We start from the raw sequence: 20,547 nt of genomic DNA, 5'->3' as shown, positions 1-20,547 counted from the left end.
CCAAAACTGAGATCATGAACTGTACATCTGTCATCCACAAATTTGACTACAAGTCCAAGTCTAGCAAGTGCGGATACAGACAATAGATTCTTCTTGATCACAGGTACATAAAGTGCATCAACAAGTGTGAAGGAACTGCCATTAGCAGCAGTGAGCACAATCTTTCCAACTCCCTGAACTGGATAAGAGGCGTTGTTGGCACAAGTGACTGAATTCCCATGAGGGACAGACTCGAGAGAGGTAAACAATTCACGATGTGAGGTAATGTGCTTTGTAGCACCACTGTCGAAATACCACACATGTGAATCTGCAGCAACTGACAAGCATGCATCATGGACAGCAGGATTGTAAGTGCACTCTGTGCTAAAAGCCCATTCTGCATCAACATCAGCATCACAATCTCCTTTCACAGAAGACTCAACAATGGCTGCATTTGTAGTGGAACCAGCATTTGCAGTGGAACCACCCTCTTTCTTCTTAGCCTCTTTGGCCTTCAACTTAGGACACGACTTGATCAAGTGATCATTGGCTTTACAATAATGGCAACGCATCTTCTTTTTGCCCTTATCACCAGAATTGCCAGACGAAGTGCTGCCAGCAGAAGCATTAGGAACAGAATTTTTGCCACTCGCAACAGAACCATAAGAAGTGGCTGCATTACTGTTACCACCCTTTCTTTGAGAAGCAATAAAAGCCTGTTCAACTGCACGCTGCCTAGTCCTGTTTTTTCTAGAAAGTGACTCTTGCAACAGCAATGTGCATAATGCATCAAACTTGACAACTTCAGGATTTCCTTGGGTCATCAGTCTCCAAGTACTAGCAAAAGTCTGGTAGGAATCTGGTAAGGCATCAAAAACAGTCTGCACAAGGGAACTGTCAGAAATGACTTCACCTGCAGAAATGAGTTGCTCATTGATATCCTTGACACTAGCAAGGAAAGTGTCCATATCATCTTCCTCATGCATAATCTTCGACTCTAGCTCTTTACGCAGCAAAGCAATTTTAGCCTCATTGCGGCTTGCATAAAGACCTGCTAGAATATCCCAAGCCTGTTTTGCAGATTTTGCTGAACGGATGTGAGGAATAATGGTGCGCTTCACAGACAACGCAATCAATCCATGAGCCTGCGCATCCTTAACATCCCAACGAGCTTGTTTTGCTGTAGGCAAAACAACTCTAACAGCTGCAATCCTTGCAGCAAGACCTGCAACATCCTCAATATCGCCTACATCTTCAGAACCAGGACGTACATCAATGCCCTGCACAATGTTCCAGACACCTTTTGACACAAGAACGTGTTGCATCATATAAGCCCACATAGGGTAGTTGTCCCCATCCAACCTGTCCTCAGCAGCAAACATCTTGAACACATCTGTGTTGTTGTTGTCAGCCATGGTAAATGCTGCACCTGATGTGAAAACTGCCCGAAAATAGGAGAAATGGAGCGGGAACAACTTGTGCTATATAGCACAAACCGTAGAAGACTATAAGGCACCTGTTATGCAGAAAACGGCACTGACAGAAAATCTGCACAAAATGACGAAATAACCTGTGCAGTACTGCCCGTAGTGGAAACGGAGGCCGAAATGAGCCCAAATCAAAATTCTGAGCAGACCTAGCTCTTTGAGCTCTCCCAAAATATTTGTCGACCTGCGAACGCTTGCCAAAGCTCACTGAAATCGGAGAAAGTGAGCAGGCGTGTGCTGGAGCAGCTGGCGACTAAGCCCGGGAGGACGTGACCTGCTCTGATACCAATTGTTGGAATTAGGGTTGCAGAGAAACACACACAGCTTGGAGAAGACGAAGGAAGCTCAAGGTACACAATAGAGAGTGTATTCCTTAGTGTGCTATGGAAAGATAGATAGCCCTAGAGTGATGGGCGTATATACAATGCACGAGGGAAAAAACCTCCTAAAGAGGGAAAAAATGCCCCGGCGGTCCTAGTGTGTTCACACACATCACTACCACATGTATATGGTAACACCCACATGTTAACTCTTAAAAATAAAAAGAACAAAATATCCAAGAATTGATAAAAAGTCCATCAACTGGGAAATCTCTTTACCCATTTGGGGTGTTATCTTTCATTTGTTTTAGATTGACACCCTTGCCTGCCAAAATTTAAGGAATTTATAGATTTTTAAGCATGGCCCACATGTTAACTCTTAAAAATGAAAAGAACAAAATATCCAAGAATTGGTAAAAGGTCCATTAACTACGAAATCTCTCTACCCATTTGGGGTGTTAATGTGAGGGTTGGTCTTTGTCGAGCATTTAATCCATTTTCTACGGGTGAAAAACTTTAACTTTCCTTTAAAAAATACACTAATGCCAAAAAATAATATCTTGAAAATTTGAAAAGTGCGTGAGCTCAACGTAAAATATTTCTTTCTCTCTCTCCCTCTCATAAATGTACATGTATATGCACAAATGCAATGTGATGCTCTCTCTCTCTCTCTCTCTCTCTCTCTCTCTCTCTCTCACACACACACACACACACACACATCTGCTAACATAATATGGTGGAAGGGGGAGCCCTTTACACGTGTCGTAATCTGCGACATGAAGGCTAAAGTCCAAAACTAAAAGAAGCCCCTTTGCACACGATAAAGACGGAGAGAGGGAGAGAGAGAGAGAGAGGCCGCCGAAGGCAACCGGCCGTAGCCTCTTTGCACGCGATAAAGAGGGAGAGATGGGGAAAGAGAGAGGCCACCGAAGGCGACCGACCGAACTAGTGGTCAATAATGTGGATAACGATCCTTGCATTTGCATGTCATGTATGTCCTCAAAGGATACAACCCCAAGTCAACGTTAAGCGAGCTTTTTTCTTTTTCTCAAGCTCTTGAAAGAAATACATACTTCCAAAATTTCTAACATATATCAATATTGGTCTTGAAAAAAACCCCTTTAAAAGATAAAACCAAATATATCTTCAAAGATTATATTTTCATTAAACAAAAAAAAATCACTAAAAATTTTCTTTATTTGTTATATCTTCAAAAAGTAAATTCTCATTAAGTAACAAAACCTCCACTGAAGTTATCCCCTTTTTATTGTTATGTGCAATCAAACTTCAACATTTATTTTATGTGGAATAGAAAGTCTCTTGACTTTACATTTGAAAAGACTTGTCACTTTTACATTCTAAAAAGGCTGTCATTTCTTACAATCTTATCCTTTACTTTTGCATTTTAGATTAGATGTTTCGTAAGATGTTGTTTGAAATGAACCAGGGAGTGACACGTGGATGCCCTCTACTTCTTTGAAAATTTTAAGCTGCATTATAAAAAGTATGGGATACCAGTTGGAGAAAATTGATAAAATGATGGTAAAGAAAAGAGGAAGGGTTTACAAACCAAAGAAAAAAGGAGGGACGGGGAGGCGGTCACCTAGAGGCCATGTGCTTACTTTCTTTTTCATCTCTCTCTCTCTCTCTCTCTCTCTCTCTCTCTCTCTCTCTCTCACACACACACACACACACATATACACAATGTTTGCAGGGTCTCAACGCAGAGGCTGCTCCGCTCTCTCTCTCTCTCTCTCTCTCTCTCTCTCTCTCTCTCTCTCTCTGCTGTCATAGAGATGTGGCAGAGGAGAGAATCTTTCTCGTAAGGGCTGGGGCTTACTTGAGGCTACCTTAACAGAGCGCTCGTGAGAGCAAGAGGCTCAACCTCCTTCGTCTCTGTCGCACGACATCGTTGCTTGGCCTTAGACAGGACCAAAAGCTTTCGGGATTGTTGGGGCATCTTGCTAGTAAATGAATTTTAAAAAAAAAACTCCCAGTAGATCAAAGCAAACAGTAGTCTCCATCATACACTGAAAACTATGAAAGTCCCCCTAACCCAATTCAACACTAGGGTTTCTTTTAAAAAGCCAAAAACAACAAAGAATTGGTCACGCGAGTGGAAGGTGAACAAAGAAATTTTGTAAAGTTGGACACGTAGCCAAGTCATGTTGGGCATGGAGGGTGGAGGGAACAAAATACTGAATGACAAATGTTTTAAGAGCGATCGCATTATGCCCATGGACACGGAATCCTTGTGCGCGCTTGTGTGAGAGAGAGAGAGAGAGAGAGAGCACGAGCGCACGGAGCGGTCACCTTGTCGCACTTTTATAGTCTATGTGGTGCTACAACATGCGCAGACCGCAGTAGGTTCCCTACTTCTCAATCGCGCCATTTGCAGTTTGTTGCCGACAGCTCTCAGCTACGCCATCGCCAAAAGTAAGTGCTTTTGCGTCTTTCCTGCTCCTCCGAACTCTGGTTTTGCTGACTATCGTCTGTCGTACTTTTTTTTCAATCTTCTGTCATCATTTCATCGTCTAGTTGCATATATTACCTTGCAAAAAGGCTAAGGAGAGCCTAAACACAGCTACTTATTCTCAGATTTTGTTATACTCCCTCATAGTGACTGATGCTGTGGAGAATAAGCAAGTGGAATTTGGTGCTTTGGAGGTTGAAGGGATCAAATTTGCTCCCTCTGTGGCAGCGCTAGGATCCACGAAGCAGCTGGTCTTGGGTGGCGCTGGTAATGTTTTTCTGAAATGAGCTGGGTGTAGAATCCCCTTCTTAACAAAATTTGGTAAACCTTGGATCATTTGCAGGTTTCAGGGGCCTTGAAATCAGTGGCAACCTTGTTAAATTTACAGCAATTGGAATTTATGTAGATGAGGCCATTATCCCACATCTCTCCCCAAAGCTTCATGGCAAATCTATCGAGGAGCTTTGCAACAACGAGTTGCTCTTTGAGGAAGTGTTAGCAGGTGCCTTTCTAGGGGTGCATGTCTGGTCTTCTCGTGTTTTGTGTAGCCCTTGTAGCCTGTCCATTTTCTTGTCTTTCCGGCTTTTGGGATTTGAGGTGTGTTCTCTTTAGTTGTGCATTTAGTGTGTGTCTCTTGCCTGCCTACTTAGTGAGTTTGGTTCAGTTTTTTGCACATTAACTTAGTGAAATGCACATTTGAGCTTGAAGAGTGCTCACCAGAGTCTTGTGTGAATTCTTTTATATGTGGATGCCAGAAATTTTGTGCATATGGTGCATGTGTAGTCCACGCCCACTAGCGTCTTGTTTGAATTCTTTTATATTTAGACGTCTGGCATCGCACCGTATCATTGAGATCTAAGTCCGTTATGTGTCCATGGTATGTGTGCCCATAGTTTTTTCCACGTGTCAATTGGCAAACACATATGGGTGTTGAAGTTTGATTAACCTTGAAACATATGTGTTTAGAGTTCTAACTATTTGATCTCACTTGTTATCCCAGCACCATTTGAGAAATTGGTTAGAGTTGTATTTCTGCTTCCATTAACTGGCCCACAGTACTCCGAAAAGGTGGTCGAGCGCATGGGTCTTCTTCCCAATCCCGGCATTAAGGAGGAATCTACAAAACAATTCTTGGAGATATTCAAGCCAGAAAATTTTCCTCCGAGAACATCTCTCATATGCTCCTTCACAGAAGAAGCTTTGAAGGTAAAGTTTATGATGCTCTTCCAGGTTTTTTTTCCACGTTGGAATGATCGCTTAACTCACATGTGGGGTTTCCCAACACAGGTATGATATCCTCAACCTTTGTAGAAGATGCAAAAATGTGTGTGTGTGTGTGTGTGTGTGTGTGAGAGAGAGAGAGAGAGAGAGAGAGAGAGATGATATGAAGCTCTTGTGTTTTCTGCATGTATGCAGCTCGCATTCATGAAGACTGATGATTTTCCTGAAGATGCGGATGCAGTCATCGAGGATAAGTGGCTTGCCCGTGCATTTCTTGCATCAATAATTGGCAAAGATGGAGTGTCTCCCTTGGCAAAGCTATCGTTTGCAGAGCGCATGTCAAGGTGTTTGTGATTGATCAGTTGGGTTGTTGCTCACCAGGTAAGAGGAGGGCAGGGCATAAAGGGTAGACACCCATAGGTTATCCTCGAAAAGTGGATAACCAAGCAGCACTAATATTTACTGCTTAACCAATGTATTGATAGGGCAATATGGGCATCTTCTTTTTGCAAAGCATGCCTGCTGCCCATGTACTAGGTGGAAGATACAGCGCAGAACATTGAATCAGTGACATGAATTTTCTCGAATTTCTCTTCCCTTAAGTTCCTACCTTCAGCGTGAGACTTCAATCTTGTTTGATTTGATCACCATGAGTCATGACTACCATTGTCTGAGTGGTGATTTAATAAAGTTGACAGGTTTGTGTTGCAGTAGTCATTTTGTGCAACTTTGTCACATTGGAATGTGATGTTTATACCATGTAATGATCCTCTGGAGATGAGCTCTTCCATCTTTGAGAGGTGGCTCTGTTAGTCTTGTACTGTATTGCACTCATCACAAAATGCTCTTTGTTTTGTCATGGACCATTTAAGGTGCATTTAGAGTTGTAGAAATTGTCATAATGTTCAGGACACGGACAAGATAACCGCATTTGGAGCTCTATCTCTAGGGGTATGGATATTTCTCATCTGTAGCTTATCGTCTTCTAGCATGCTGCACTTCATTGGTACTGGTCAGCCCGGCATTGTTTGTTCAAAGCTTGAAGGGGAGATATCCACACCGACAAGGTAACTGCAGTGTATCATGTTGTGCAATGTGCGAGCAGCAAGTAGCAATACATGATCTCCTTCGGTATTGTGAGAGTGATGGCATGTCTTCTGCGATGAGGCTGTTGTGGTTCGATGTGTGTGCCTTTCAGGATGAGATTTACATTGTATCCTCCTGTGGATGAATGGATGAGATGTGTATTCTCTTGAATGTATGCCCGTGGGTGTTAGGGCATCTTTGCTCCTAAGCTTACCCAAAGCCAGTGTTTTCTCTGTCCTAGTTCTGCACGTATCCCTATTATCAGCAAAATTGGCATGTCATGCTTTGGCTCTTCTCAACTAAATTGTTGAAATGAGAATTAATTGTCGCTTTCATTATGCGCACCTGTAGCAGCCTGTTACTTGGCTTTCCTGATGCAGGTGAAGGTTACTGCATCTTTCAGACCAACTATCACTTTGCCTCCTTTGAAAACAATCATATAAGTCTGTGGCAATGAGGCTTTCTCTGGATGGCACCGACCAGCGCTCATACAGCCAATTGCCAGCAGCAGCAGCTCTATTGGAGCAATTCTCACAGCTTCAAGTCCTCTCTATCGTGGACACAATTGTTTCTGTCTAGGATCGTACCATGAAGCTGTGGTCTCCTTTCTACCACCCTCCAATGTTGCCACCCAGAGAGTTCATAGCCTGTGTCTGTGTGTGTATGATGACTGCAGGTCGCAACATTAGAAGAGGTCTACCTGTGGGTGTTTGTACACCAAACCAGTATCAACGTCAACATTGTTTTCCAAGACCCCATAGCATTCGAGAACCCCTCTGGATAGGAAGATTTTGAATGACAAATTGTCGGAGCAACCATCATTTTGCCTACTGTGAAAATAGTCCGATAGCTTTTTCGAATGCCCTACCCTATTCTAACATTTATTTCAACCAATTTCCTGTAAGAGAGAATGTATCAAACAGGAGGGTTGTCGAGCAGTTTTTGGGCTTTTGATAGATAGACTTGTATGAATGCATGTCTGGTGTACAACTGCCACAGACATTCATGATGGAGGTGAAGGTAACTGCATCTATAGAGCAACCGTCATGTCGCCTCCTGTGGAAGCAATCGAATAGCTTTGTGGCCCTGTCTCTTTTGAGTCGAGCATGAAGTCTTTGAACGTATATGGGACTAGACTAAATTTCTTGCATCTCCCATCTCTACCTCGTTGGCTGTAAACCGATTGGCCGTAGGTTTCAACATTGGCATTGTAGGTGTTTACGCAGATTGTGATGCCAACAAGCATTTGTTGGTGATTGACATCAGAGTCTTTCCTCAATCTAGTCATTGCTGCAAGGTCAATGCTACTAATAAGGTATTCCAGATGTTACAAGGCCATGTGAGTCTCCTTGGTCATGAAAGGAAAGTGAAGGTATTTGGTATGCCCTTCATAAAGCAAAGCTGAAGTCATTACTAAAGTTTGGGCTCCAAGATTTAACCCCAACCGATCTCATAGGGACACTTTCTAGAGGCCAGCAAGTGCCAAGTATACAATGCACTATGACAGGAAATGAATGAAAGATAATACTTCATTTGAAGTACCAAGAAGCTGCTGCATTCAAACGATGCATAAACAAGATAATCTTGTCGAGATGATCGGTTCCATCGGCCCCAATAGATCCAAAATGTCCACCTGGCTAGTAGAAACTGAAGACGGTCGACAGTCCATTGCCATCAATGATGCATGACACAAAAATACAAATGATTCGTAAGGTTTGGGCTTAACTGCAAGCGGTCCAGTCTCATAATCTGCTGAACAAAATGCTGCAACAACTGTTAAAGGCCTTCTCCTTCATGCAAATGATTTTAAGGCCTTCGCAGACCCCTGAGCTGAATACACCATTGATTGAATTGCAAGCTAGCCACTCACAAGCAAGTCTGATCTTCATTGTTTGAATTTATTTTCCAAGCAAGTGGGCAAACCTCTGTATGAAGTGAAGAACCTTTCAGCAAAGATGATAGCTTTGTTGCTACCAAGTGTTTATCCTGTTAACTGTTTTTAAAATAGTATCTCTATCACCATGAGCCACATGTGCTACCTTTGTGCATAAATTGCAGGGAAAAGCAAAGAAGGCAGCTTTCCTAAATAAAAACCATCGATGGCATGAAAACATCCAAAAAGATCAACATGTCCAGCATCAACATTCACAGCCCATCCTGACAAAATGGCGAATGAGACAAATTTACCAGAACCAACAGTAATAAGAAATGCCAAACCAGAATGGAATTCCTCTCAATTCTGAAGTAATCGCTCTTTTATTCAAGCCTAGCCATGCCATCCTTGTGTACGAGAGATTATATATGGAAGAGAATGGCCCTTACATCATCCAAGGGACATCACATACTCATCAAAATGCTTTGACTCCAGCAGGATATCCTGAATCATAGCTTCTAGAACCTTGTACAAGTACTTGGGACCTTCCTCCATCACATGCTGGAACCATTGCTCCACGTCATGTTCAAGTCAATATCTACAGGCGCAGAGGTACTACTTCTGAATTTGGGCTTGCTCTTGCTCTACATTGACACAACTTTGCCAGTATCTTCTTCTACCATGGCTCTTTGCTGCAGCACATATCCCCGTGGATCTTTCCTTCATCTTTGGTGAAACATACTCAAAATCGTCATCAGAACCTCTGTTGATCTAAACCCTGATTGTGGTTTCAGCACCAATTTTGATCAAATATGCATTCTACAGGCTGATCCACTGCAGCTTGCTGATTGTTGATGATTGTTCCATTGGAGGATACGATGTCCATGGCCATCCAGCCAACGTGCTGTGCATCATCGAACCATTGCAAGGGGGCATGCTTCAGTGTCTTTGTTAGGACTGAGCTTACCCTATAGTGGCTATGGAAGCAGGGTTGCAGTGGATGCAAGAACCCAGACTTGGGGCCCTGCTCTATGTTCAAAAGGAGAGAAGGCTTGTAACAAACTGCTGATGTGTCAAAGCCTAAAGAATGGAGCCAACTTACAAATGCCGGCCGAGGGGCCTAAACCCTAAGAAGAACAAGTAACAAAAGAACTAATGGGGACCCCGGCCGATGGGGCCCCAAGTGACATAAAGGATTAGAATAAAGCAAGATCCCTGCTCACGCAAAAACTGATGACATGGCAGATTTCCTAAATAGCGTTGGCATGATGACATGGCAAGCTGTACAGATTTCCGCGTTTTGCGTTGGCTAATGACGTGGCAATTGTACGGATTTCTGTGATTTACGTTGGCAACTTTTTGGCTTGCTTTTGGACCAGATGCTTTTGAGTTTGAAGGCTTTTCACTGTAATTGCTTTTTAGGCCAAGGGCCTAAAATATGAGGTTAGGGCTCATTCTCTGGCATGCTTCCTGGCGAAGGTGCAAAGTCTCAAGTACCGGCTTGTACTGTGTTGATGCAAAATAAAGAAATACCGAAAGGGACGCCAAAGTTTGGGGCCAATACTCTCTGGGGTGAAATTCCGCCACTCCGTGTTGCGTGTCGTCTCTCTCTCTCTCTCTCTCTCAATTCAATTGTTAATGAAGTGCTAAAAGTGTGTTCTTTTCTATTGGCACATGGTGCCCGTCTTGTGACAAGGCCTCATTTGTCAATGAAGCATCTTGGTGTCTCACCATTGATACTGTGCACCATATCTCAAGACAGACACATACACCACTTCATGTGCACCCTCTCCCTTTTCTTGAGGCAAGTGCAGAACAGATGTGAAACATTCAAGGCACATTTCTCTTCTTCCACTCCTATAATTTGCATTGTAGGTGTACTTCACATGATAGCCTTTCCTCCATCCAAAAATTGACACAAGGTCAATGCTACAAATCAAGGTAATGCAGTGTAAAGGCAGGGCAGTGTCTTTTTGGACATTTATGGGAAACATAAGGCTCTGACATTAAGAATCTCTGAGAAGCCTATCTAGAGGATTACAACTCAAATCCTTCAAAAGCACAAGGTGAGAGGAGCATTATGAAGAGGTTACACATAATCGTTATGCCCTTCCTAAAATAAAGCTGAAGTCAATAAAATCTAAAGTTTGAGGTCCAAGATTTAACATCAGTACCATTGCACCAATCTCATAGGGACATTCTGCTAGAGGCCAGAAAGTGTCAAGTTAATATACGCATTGACAGAAAATGAATCAAAGATAATACCTCTATTGAAGTACTGGAAGGCTATTGCATTCAAAAGATACACAAACGAGATAAACTTGATGAGATAATTGATTCCATCGGCCCTAAATATATTCAAAATGTCCGCCCAGATAGTAGAAACTGAAGATAATCAACAGTTCATTGCCATCAACTCTTATCATCAACCCCACAATTTGAAATGCATAATGCAATCTGAATGATTCATAAGGTATGCATATAACTGCTCCAATCGCATGTCCAGTCTCATGATCTGTTGAACAGAATCCTACAATAATTGTTTAGAGCATTCCCCTTAACAAAGCAAATGATGAAGCTTCTCAGCAGAGAACATAATTGAGTGCTCACAAAAAAATGTGTTGTAACCACAGCCACAACAAGGCTCTGAAAAGTTATACTCAGAGCTTAACTTGCACGTTAGACCTTTGCAGACCCCTGAGCCGAGTGAGCCATTGTTTGAATAGCAAGCTGGGTACTCACAAGCAAGTCACATCTTCATTGTCTAAATTTATTACCTAGAAAGTGGCCCTACATAGGAAGCTTTCTTCAAACGATCATAGCCTAATCACTACCAGGCCTTTATCACGTTAAATGTTATTAGCATAGCAATGCCCTGATACACATTGAATTATCATGAGCTGCCTTTGTGCATAAATTGCACAAGGCCTAATCACTACCAGGGGTTTATCATGTTAATTGTTATGAGCATAGCAATGCCATGATACACAGTGAATTATCATGAGCCGCATGTGCTGCCTTTGTGCATAAATTGCAGGGAAATAGGCAAAAAGCAAAGAAGACCGCCCCTAAATAAAGACCATCAATGGCATGAAAAAATCCAAGGCGATCAACATGCCCAATATCAACATTCACAGCCTGTCCTGACAAAATTCTTATCTACGGCAAATGAGACAATTATACCGAACCAGCAATATTAAGAAGTGCCAAACTAAAACAGGAACAAAATTCCTCTCAATTCTGAAGTACCCTGTGCTATTCAAGCCTATGCATGCCATCCTTGTGTACAAGAGACTGTGTATGAAAGAGGAAGGCCCTTACATCATCCAAGGGACATCACATACTCATCAAAATGCTTTGACTCAAGCAGGATATCCTGAATCATAGCTTCCGAAACCTTGTGCAGGTACTTGGGACCTTCTTCCATCATATGCTGGAACCATTGCTCCACGGTCATGTTCAAGTCGATATCTGCAGGCGCAGAGGTACTACTTCCGATTTCGGGCTTGCACACAACTTTGCCAGGATCTTCTTCTGGCATGGCCTTGACATGGCTCTTTGCTGCAGCACATGCCCTTGCGGATCTTTCCTTCCTCTTTGATGGAGCAACCTGAAAATCGTCATCTGAAACTCCATCAATCTCAACCCTGATTGTGGTTATGGCACCAATTTTGATCAAATCTCCGTTCTGCAGGGCGATCCACTCATGAGGTGCAGCTTGCTGATCATTGATGATTGTTCCATTGGAGGATCCCATGTCCATGGCCATCCAGCCGACGTTCTGTGCATCGTCGCGCCATTGCAAGCAGACATGCTTCTGAGAAATGCCAAAGTCTTTGCTAATTTGTATGGTATTGGCCCGAGCTCGCCCTACAGTGGCTATGGAAGCGGGCTTGCAGTGGACGCGAGAACCGGACTTGGGGCCTCGCTCGATGCTCAAGAAGAGGGAAGGCTTCGTCATGGTTGCCGGTTCAAAATTGCTCGGGCGGGAAAATCACATAATTGTTAATTGGAAAAATTCCTTTTCCAAAGAGGAAATGAAAAGGCTTAAGTTATTTTTCCTAAAATTTATTGCTGCTCAAAAAAACTAGAGTGCTTCATGAGTCGCATTTGTATTGAATTGAAGTGAGTCTGAGGGTATGAGACAACGATTAAAATATCTTACGACATGGTAAAAATAAGGATGCAACCGTTGAAAATTTCAACCACACGGATGAAGGAGCTACAAGATTTATGAGTCTAGCTATATGCTAACGAAGTAACAAGAACCTAAAAGAGAAAAGCTTAGAGAGAGAGAGAGAGAGAGAGAGAGGTTGTGCTTTGCTTTCCACAAATCCTATTACCTTAAGTTGAAATGGTCTTGTGTTTACAACGCCGTGATTTCCATGTCCTAATTTTGATAAGTCTAAATATGTTCTTAGCTTTTAGATTGTATTAATTATTTCATTCAATCTTGCTCTATTGTATGCATTCTTGTCATTTGTATAAGTGTGCTTGTGTCATTTGAAGCTTCGACAAGAGTACACATCCGTGGAGAAGAAAATGGGGGGGGGGGGGAGAGAGAGAGAGAGAGAGAGCTTGATATCTTTCATCGAAGCAAGTTTTCTTGTTTCTTGATTGGAACCATTTATAGACGTTATGATCGTGATGCGTCAATTTTGAACTGTGTATCTCACAAAAGAACCGTAAGAAGGGTTAGAATTTATAAAAAAAGATGATATGGATCATTTGAAATATGTTCACTTTTAGATGTTGTTCCCTTTTTATGCATGGAAAAAAAAACATGCAAGTCTCCTTGCATGGGGGAGTTTGCACAGTCCTCTCCATTTCTAATAATACGAGGAAACGTGCCATTCCCACAACAACGTGCAATTTTCTGTAAGATTTTCAGCTGCTGTAATTAAGGAAAATTGTACAAAGCCTATTCAAAGAGGGTAATTCCGAAAAATCAATGATAACTTGTCCAATTATAGCAAAGGTTGGTAGTTTTGGAATCTTAAGTCCGACAATACTATAGCTAGGAATTTTCAGAACTCCATTCTGGTAAACCGACCCCACTATTCCCTTTGGAATTTTTCGTAGTTAGCTGAAATGGGCTTGAAAATTAGCAGGGTTGCAAATTAAAGTGGGCAAGTGCTAGGAGAGGCCATCATGAACCTGCCAAAGACAGAATTAGCATCATGTAGTGCTAGCTGGAGCTGGGGGGGCTACTTGAGTTGCCAAACACAGCCCATGTGGCCAGGAAAGACTATAAATAGGGCCTTAAGCTTCACAATTTCTCTCAGACTCAGAGTCCTAGCCAAAGAGTTCTTGTGCTTAGAGAGATCCTTCACGAAAATCACTAAGAGAGCAAAAACTCTAGTGGTTAAGCGAGGTAATTAGTGTTAATCTCAATTAATTAGTAAATGATATTAATTTATGTCTAAATTTTCTAATTATCTTATGAAATAGAGAAGCTTAGACCTTTTTCTACTACTAATTAATCTTTTATATATTATTAGACTTTTGATTACTTAGTCTTTAATTATGATTAGTAATCTAATTAATTATTGACCTATATTAGGATTGAAATTGATTAGTTTTTATCTTAATTAAGGAGATCTATAGTAATTAAGCTTAGTTAATTACAAATTAATTTTTAAAGATGGTGCATAATGATAAAAAGTTGTGGAAATTATATCATAATTTTCCAAATAATTTTAGTATTTAACCAAGCAAAATTTGTATGTTTTAAAGCTTAAAATTGATAGAAAAAAAAAATTATAGTATATTAATTCATAAAATAATTACCAGACATAGATTATGATGTTAAAAACCCGTGATAAATAGATCATAATTAGATAATTAATTTAGTAAATATATTGGTTTAAAAATCCTTTTTTGGTTAAAAATTAATCAAGATAATTAGCAAACATGTTTAAAAGTTGATGAAATATTCATAAGAGGAAGATCTAAATGTTAATAATCCAAGATAATTAGCTCATAAATAATTAATTAGTATTAGCAATTATCTTGGGCTAAAAAGTCTATTTTTGGTTGAAAATTATCAAGATAATTAGTAGATATGTTGAAAAGTTAATGAGATATTTATCAAAGAAAGATCTAAGTGTTAATAACCCAAGATAATTAGCTCATAAATAGTTAATTAGTATTAGTAATTATCTTGGCCTAAAAACTCTATTTTTGGTTAAAAATTAATCAAGATAATTAAGAACCATGTTAAAAATTGAGTAAGATAATTATCAAAGAAATACCTAAATGTTAATAGTTAGCTCATAATTAGTTAATTAGTTTTAGTAATGATCTTGACCTAAAAACCCTATTTTTTACTAAAAATTAATCAAGATAATTAGCAAGCATATTGAAAAGTTAGGAAGATAATTAGCAGAGAAAGATCTAAGTGTTAATAACTCATGATAATAAGCTCATAACTAGTTAATTAGATTTAGTAATTATCTTGGTCTAAAAACCTTGTTTTTTTCTAAAAATTACTAGGGATAAATAGTAAATCCACTTAGAAGTTGATATAAATATATCTTTATGAGATAATTACTATAATAAATATCAAGCCATAAATAAGTCATTTTTGAACTTAATCAAGAAAGAAAAATAGAAAAATGACTCATAAAATTATAAGATAATTAGTAGAGCGTAGAGACCCTACAAGGAAGTTGGGATAAAAGTATCTTACGTATAGAAAATTACTATGTCGAGAAGTTACTAATTTTGACTATTTTTTAAATTAAAAATCTCACATGTTAGTTTTTAGAAATTAGTCATGAATTCTTATGGCTAAACTAAGGTAAAAAGAGTTACAAGAACGATATTAAACCACAAGAATATTTTATAGCTGATTAAATTACCCCACAAGTCTAAAAATTAGGTTAATCATGGAAATACATTATGAAATTAAAAAATAACATTTTGATAATTTACCTAATGATTAGACGTCCTTTTATAAGGATAAAAGTCATAACTCCCAAGAGGACCCGTGCGAACCAGTCAACTAAATAAGATGATAATATTTGTCATAAGATATAATATCTAACTTTACCAAATGATTTTCTCATATTAACTGATCATTTAATAGGGGAAGATAAAAGAGGAACAAGAGTTAGGATATAGATATGTGCTTCTAGACCTATCTCAACAGGGGACCAAAAGGAGAAATGGTTGCATCTCAATAGGGGTCCAAAAGGAGACGGTCTACCAAAGAGCAATGTGCAATAAGTGCTTCTAGATTTAGCTAAGCAAGGGACCAAGAGGAGAGATGGCTACATCTCAATAGGGGTCCAAAAGGAGGTAGTCTATCAAAGAGCAATTTGCATCTAATGGAGCTTAAAAGACCTTAGGGTGAGCTTCATTAAAGACCTCCAAAGGTTCGTGTTAAAAAGTCCTTTGACCTTAGGCAAGCTAGGGATGACCTTGAGATGGGAATCCTACTCAAGCATGAGGTGCTTGTCATGCTTGCTAGCTAAAGTGCTTAAAGTGTTTGGGGGAACCTTTCCCAAGCTTGAGGTGCTTCTCATGCTTAAATGACTAAGGTTCTTGAAGTGTCCAATTCAAACATAAACTCTCAAGAGGGATAAACGATTTCCATGTTTAAATGACTAGGTGCTTGAAGTGTTCAGTTTAAACATGATATCATAAGAAGCATAAAAGACACATGTCAAGGTCCTCCCCATGTGGCTCTCATGATGTGCTTGAATCGATAGGCTTTAAAGGGGTCCAATGAGAATTTAGATGCATAGAAATAAATAATTAAGTTCTTTCTCTCAAAGAGAAAAAAAACACATGCTTAAATGATATAATTAATTAATACAAAAGAGAGAGAGAGAGAGAGAGAGAGAGAGAGAGAGAGAGGGAGGGATGGACCAAGCATGAGAGGGGGGTATACTCTCCCCCACACACACACTCTCTCTCTCTCTCTCTCTCTCTCTCTCTCTCTCTCTCTCATTGTGTGGAGTGCAAAGTGCAAGAGCTCCATCTCCTTCTCCAAGCTTGTTGAGAAGTTGAGAGCCTACACCAACACTCTTGGCTATGGAATGCAAATCCAACCAAGAGCCATGCTTCAATGCTTAAGCTTGCCATCTTCTTCATCTTCATTACTATGCTATTATGCTATGCTAAGCAAGAAGAGTGATGATAAGTGAGGAACTATTTCTTTTTCCTATGGATGATTCTTCTTACTCTTCCCTACCCTCATTCCACGCTAGCTCTCTCCACCTTTGAAGGTGTTTGAGGCCTTGGGACCGAGGCTTGGGATAGTTAATGCTTTTTGAAAATTTTATGTTATGTTTGTGATGCATGAAGCTTTCCATCTTCATTGCATCACCTAGGTCACAAGGAACACAAAGATTGTATTGTATAACAAGTCTCTCTTGATGGGAAAATCCAAACGCTTTTTGGAGGGGGGACCGCCAGCTCCAAGTAAATCCGGTCCTCAACTATTGTCATGTTCTTTAATACTCTCTCCCTTGCAAAATTATTGTTCATGCCAAGTTAATTAAGTACTATGTTTATGTTGCTACCATCAATTAAGTTCACCTCTATGTTTTCAAAGTAATCTCACAAAAATGCTCACTCTAATTCTCTTGATTCCGCTATTCTCAAAGTTCATAGGCTATTTCCATTACATTAGTATCAGAGCATTTGGTTTCTCTTTTCTTGCTTAAGAAGAGAGGTCCTTAAGTAGCCTATTAATGGTTGATTTTGTTAATTATATTAGGGTAAGTGGGACTGGGATCTATTATCGGTTTTGTTGAGCCCACTATGTGGGATATGGTGTTTGGTCTTAATAATGGGGCCTTTTTAGACTTGCTTACAGCTTTACCATTATTGAGCCATAAGAAGTCCGAAAGGAGCTATCCCTCACCAATTCTGTTATGTTAGACCCACCCCACTACTCTCTATAATTAACCAATTCGAACTGTGGGTATAGATACTTAAGTGCTTATTTTCAAAGGCTAAGAGGAGTAGCAAATAAGGTTTTGAATTGCTAAACAATACACTAAGTAAACACATAAGTATAATTAGTAAGGCTAACAATAACCAAGAGAGTAGAATGGACATTGATAACTTTGATTTTGCACATGAAGGTGCTAATGATGATTCCCTCCCATGTTTATCATTTATCTTGTTACTAGGTTGCATCAAGCTATGGGCAACCCTACTTTGCAAGCCAAAGTTAATCAACAACTTCGTGCTTATGGGATTTCTCTTCCTCTCCAAGAGGAGAGAGAGAGAGCTTAGGAGGTCTCTTGATGAGACTCCCGAAAGAAGACTCTCTCCCATAAGAGAGGATAATCCAAAGAACGAGAAAGAGGCAAATCCCTAAGTTCCTCTGAAGATGTGGCTCCACGAAGACGGCAGTCTAGACTTTCGCCAACTCCTTCCAAGAGGAAACGATCAACCCATAGTCCTTCTCCTCGTCATTCCAAAAGGGAAGAGAGGAAACAAAGGAAGAAAAAGCCAAGAAAGAGGTCACCCTCTTCTCCTTATTCTTCACCTTCCTCCTCTTCCGACGAAAGCAATAGTTATTCTCCTAGAGAATACAAGAGGAGAGGACATTGCAAAACTTACCCTGCATGGCGAAGGTCCCAAAAGCTCAAGAGATTCAAAGAGGGAGGAAAGAGTATCTCTTTTCTCACCTATAATGGCACCTTTGATGCCACCGACAAAGTATTTGCCTTCATCCAACAATTTGATGTGGCCTTTGGAGATGAGGGATTCACGGAGTCCTCCAAGCTATACCATGTAGCTATGCACTTCTAGAAGTCTGCTCGACAATCGTGGGTTAGCCTTCATGGCAACGGCAAAGCCCCAAAGACATGGAAAACTCTATGAGTTTCCATCATGAAGCAATTCCTTGCAAGTTGATGCAAAGGACAAAGTAATTACCGAATGGCGTAGTTTGAAGCTTCTCTCACATGAGTCCATTCACAAATATGTGGACAAGTTTTGGGATTTACATCTCAAGGCTATTGTCTTCCAAAAGATAGACTTCGCTGAGCAAAAGAAACTATTTTGTGTGGGATTACCTAAATAAATGGCCGAGTATGTCAACTCACAACAGCCTAGCACTATCACCAAAGTCATCCACCACACTATGGTTGCTTCAAGGATCAACTTCCAACAAGGGGTGAGAAGAAATTTCAAGCCCATGGAAAACAAGGATCAAAATGAAGCTAAAGGGAAGAGCAATGCTCAAAACTCTTCCCAAGGTAACACCAACACCAACAACAATAAGGCCAAGGATAAAGGAGCTTACAAAGGTGAAAATAAGCTCTCTCCAAAGAATTAGAGGCCTTTCATAAAGACCATAAATGCTTAAAGTGTGGGGAGCAAGGACATGGTTATCCTTCTTGCCCCAAAAGAAATGTACGCAACGACACTCCTAGAGCTTCCATGGGTTGAAGCTCCAAAAGAGGATACTCATTGCAAAGGCTCATCCCTCTCCTAGCACTACAAGAGGTTCTTCATATTAGCGACGCTAGCGCTGCGATGCTCAAATGTGAAAATCCACGGTATTGCTATGGGTGTCGCTATATTATTTGTTGCATAGCAACATGCATATCAATGCTCATAGCGACGCACATAGCAAAGCCGGCATGGTAAAAAAATAAACCGAGGGCGCCAAAAACCACGATCGCATATCTGAGTTTCGGCATTCTAGCGAAATAGGTATACCCCCGCCTCTCTCTCTCTCTCTCTCTCTCTCTCTCTCTCTCCCCCCCCCCCCCCCCCCCCCCCCACACACACACACACACACAGGAGGAGAGGAAGGAGAGCTAGGTATGCTCCTTCCCTCTCCTCCCTCTCATGTTCCCGTCCCCTCTTTCTCTCTCTCTCTCTCTCTCTCTCTCTCTCACACACACACACATTGTGTATGAGAGAGAGAGAGAGAGAGAGAGAGAGAGAGAGAGAGAGAGAGAGAGATAATGTACACACATGCATAAACAAAAAACACATACACACACATTGAATGTACAAAGAATGTACACACACATGCATAAACAAAGAACGCATACACATACACATTGAGAGAGGAAAAGAGAGAGAGAGAGAGAGAGAGAGAGAGAGAGAGAAACACACATTGAATGTACAAAGAATGTACACACACATGCATAAGCAAAGAACGCATACACATACACATTGAGAGAGGAAAAGAGAGAGAGAGAGAGAGAGAGAGAGAGAGAGAGAGAGAGAGAGAGAGAGATATAAACAAACATACACATGTACGGGGTAAAAACTCCTTGTACATGGGGGGTAACCGACTCAACCGTTTATCCTAGTGGAACCACCCAATTGTATGGGCAACTGGTTTTGGCTTATGGATGTCTCGAACTTTGGGTGATTCTTTTTCACCTCGGACTATGAATAAGAAAGGGTGCCGTTTTTCACCCATTTATAGGTGTGCTTGAGACAAGTTGAGTACGGGTCAGGCTTTTTAGGGAATATTCTAAGTGACTGTACCTTGTCTTAAGTTTAAAGATGCTTGTTTGCAAAAGAATGTTTTTTGATATTGATTTCAATACTTGTTTTAATAAATCATTGTGCTGTAAAGTTAAAATGAACTATTATTTTAAATGTTGAAAGAAGGTGGTAGTAATTATATAACAAAAGCATGTGTGAGTGCGGGTAGTAAGTGGGGATCGACTAAGGTTGTCAATCATGGATGGGTGGACCTGATTAGTCAGGTGATTATCCATTCCCGTGCACTAAACGTTAGAAGGCTTCTTCAATGGAAGAAGAGTTCATCGGCGGCTGCTGTGCCCTCACTGACGTAGACGAAAAAAAGCGTTGGACAAGGATACCTTAGCCCATTTGCAGAAGTTTTAGGGCCTTTTTTTTTTTGAACTTTTGAATTTGTCCCATTTTTGTTTGTGAGACAGGATTAGGTCTTTTCTATGCTTTAGTCCCAAGCCATTGGCAATGGCAAAGGTCTAATCCCCGAATTTTTATTACTTTAAATACTTTAATTTCTATTAGATCTAGAGACCTGCAAGGACCCCATCTTGACCTCTGACGTCGGGGCGGGTTTGGGACCTCTCATTTTCAGTGCGTTCATTTCACCGTGTCGTTAGTAAAGAGTATAGAATTCGAAGT

At 40.6% G+C, this 20,547-nt stretch overlaps 2 protein-coding genes and 1 pseudogene across 2 annotated transcripts; 1 reads left to right on the top strand and 2 right to left on the bottom strand.

The window, feature by feature from the left end:
- The first annotated feature begins 4,088 nt into the window (after window positions 1-4,088).
- LOC147451148 (chalcone--flavanone isomerase-like) lies at window positions 4,089-6,076 on the top strand. Its single transcript, XM_086520120.1, has 5 exons — window positions 4,089-4,222; window positions 4,407-4,526; window positions 4,603-4,761; window positions 5,260-5,465; window positions 5,676-6,076. Coding segments are annotated over exons 1-5 (645 nt in total). The 5' UTR covers window positions 4,089-4,221; the 3' UTR covers window positions 5,835-6,076.
- A 2,672-nt stretch (window positions 6,077-8,748) lies between these two features.
- Window positions 8,749-11,717, bottom strand: LOC147451147 (uncharacterized; annotated as a pseudogene).
- LOC147451146 (FHA domain-containing protein At4g14490-like) lies at window positions 11,652-12,438 on the bottom strand. The gene has a single exon (XM_086520868.1). It carries the CDS (start codon window positions 12,398-12,400, stop codon window positions 11,762-11,764), a length of 639 nt encoding a protein of 212 aa, XP_086376994.1. The 5' UTR covers window positions 12,401-12,438; the 3' UTR covers window positions 11,652-11,761.
- Between the last annotated feature and the right edge of the window lie 8,109 nt (window positions 12,439-20,547).

The sequence above is a fragment of the Adiantum capillus-veneris genome, chromosome 9 (assembly GCF_014529385.1).
Source record: "Adiantum capillus-veneris isolate H3 chromosome 9, ASM1452938v2, whole genome shotgun sequence".
Lineage (NCBI taxonomy): Eukaryota > Viridiplantae > Streptophyta > Polypodiopsida > Polypodiales > Pteridaceae > Adiantum > Adiantum capillus-veneris.
Note: the sequence above shows the minus strand (reverse complement) of the source record. Positions and strands in the feature narration are given on the sequence as shown.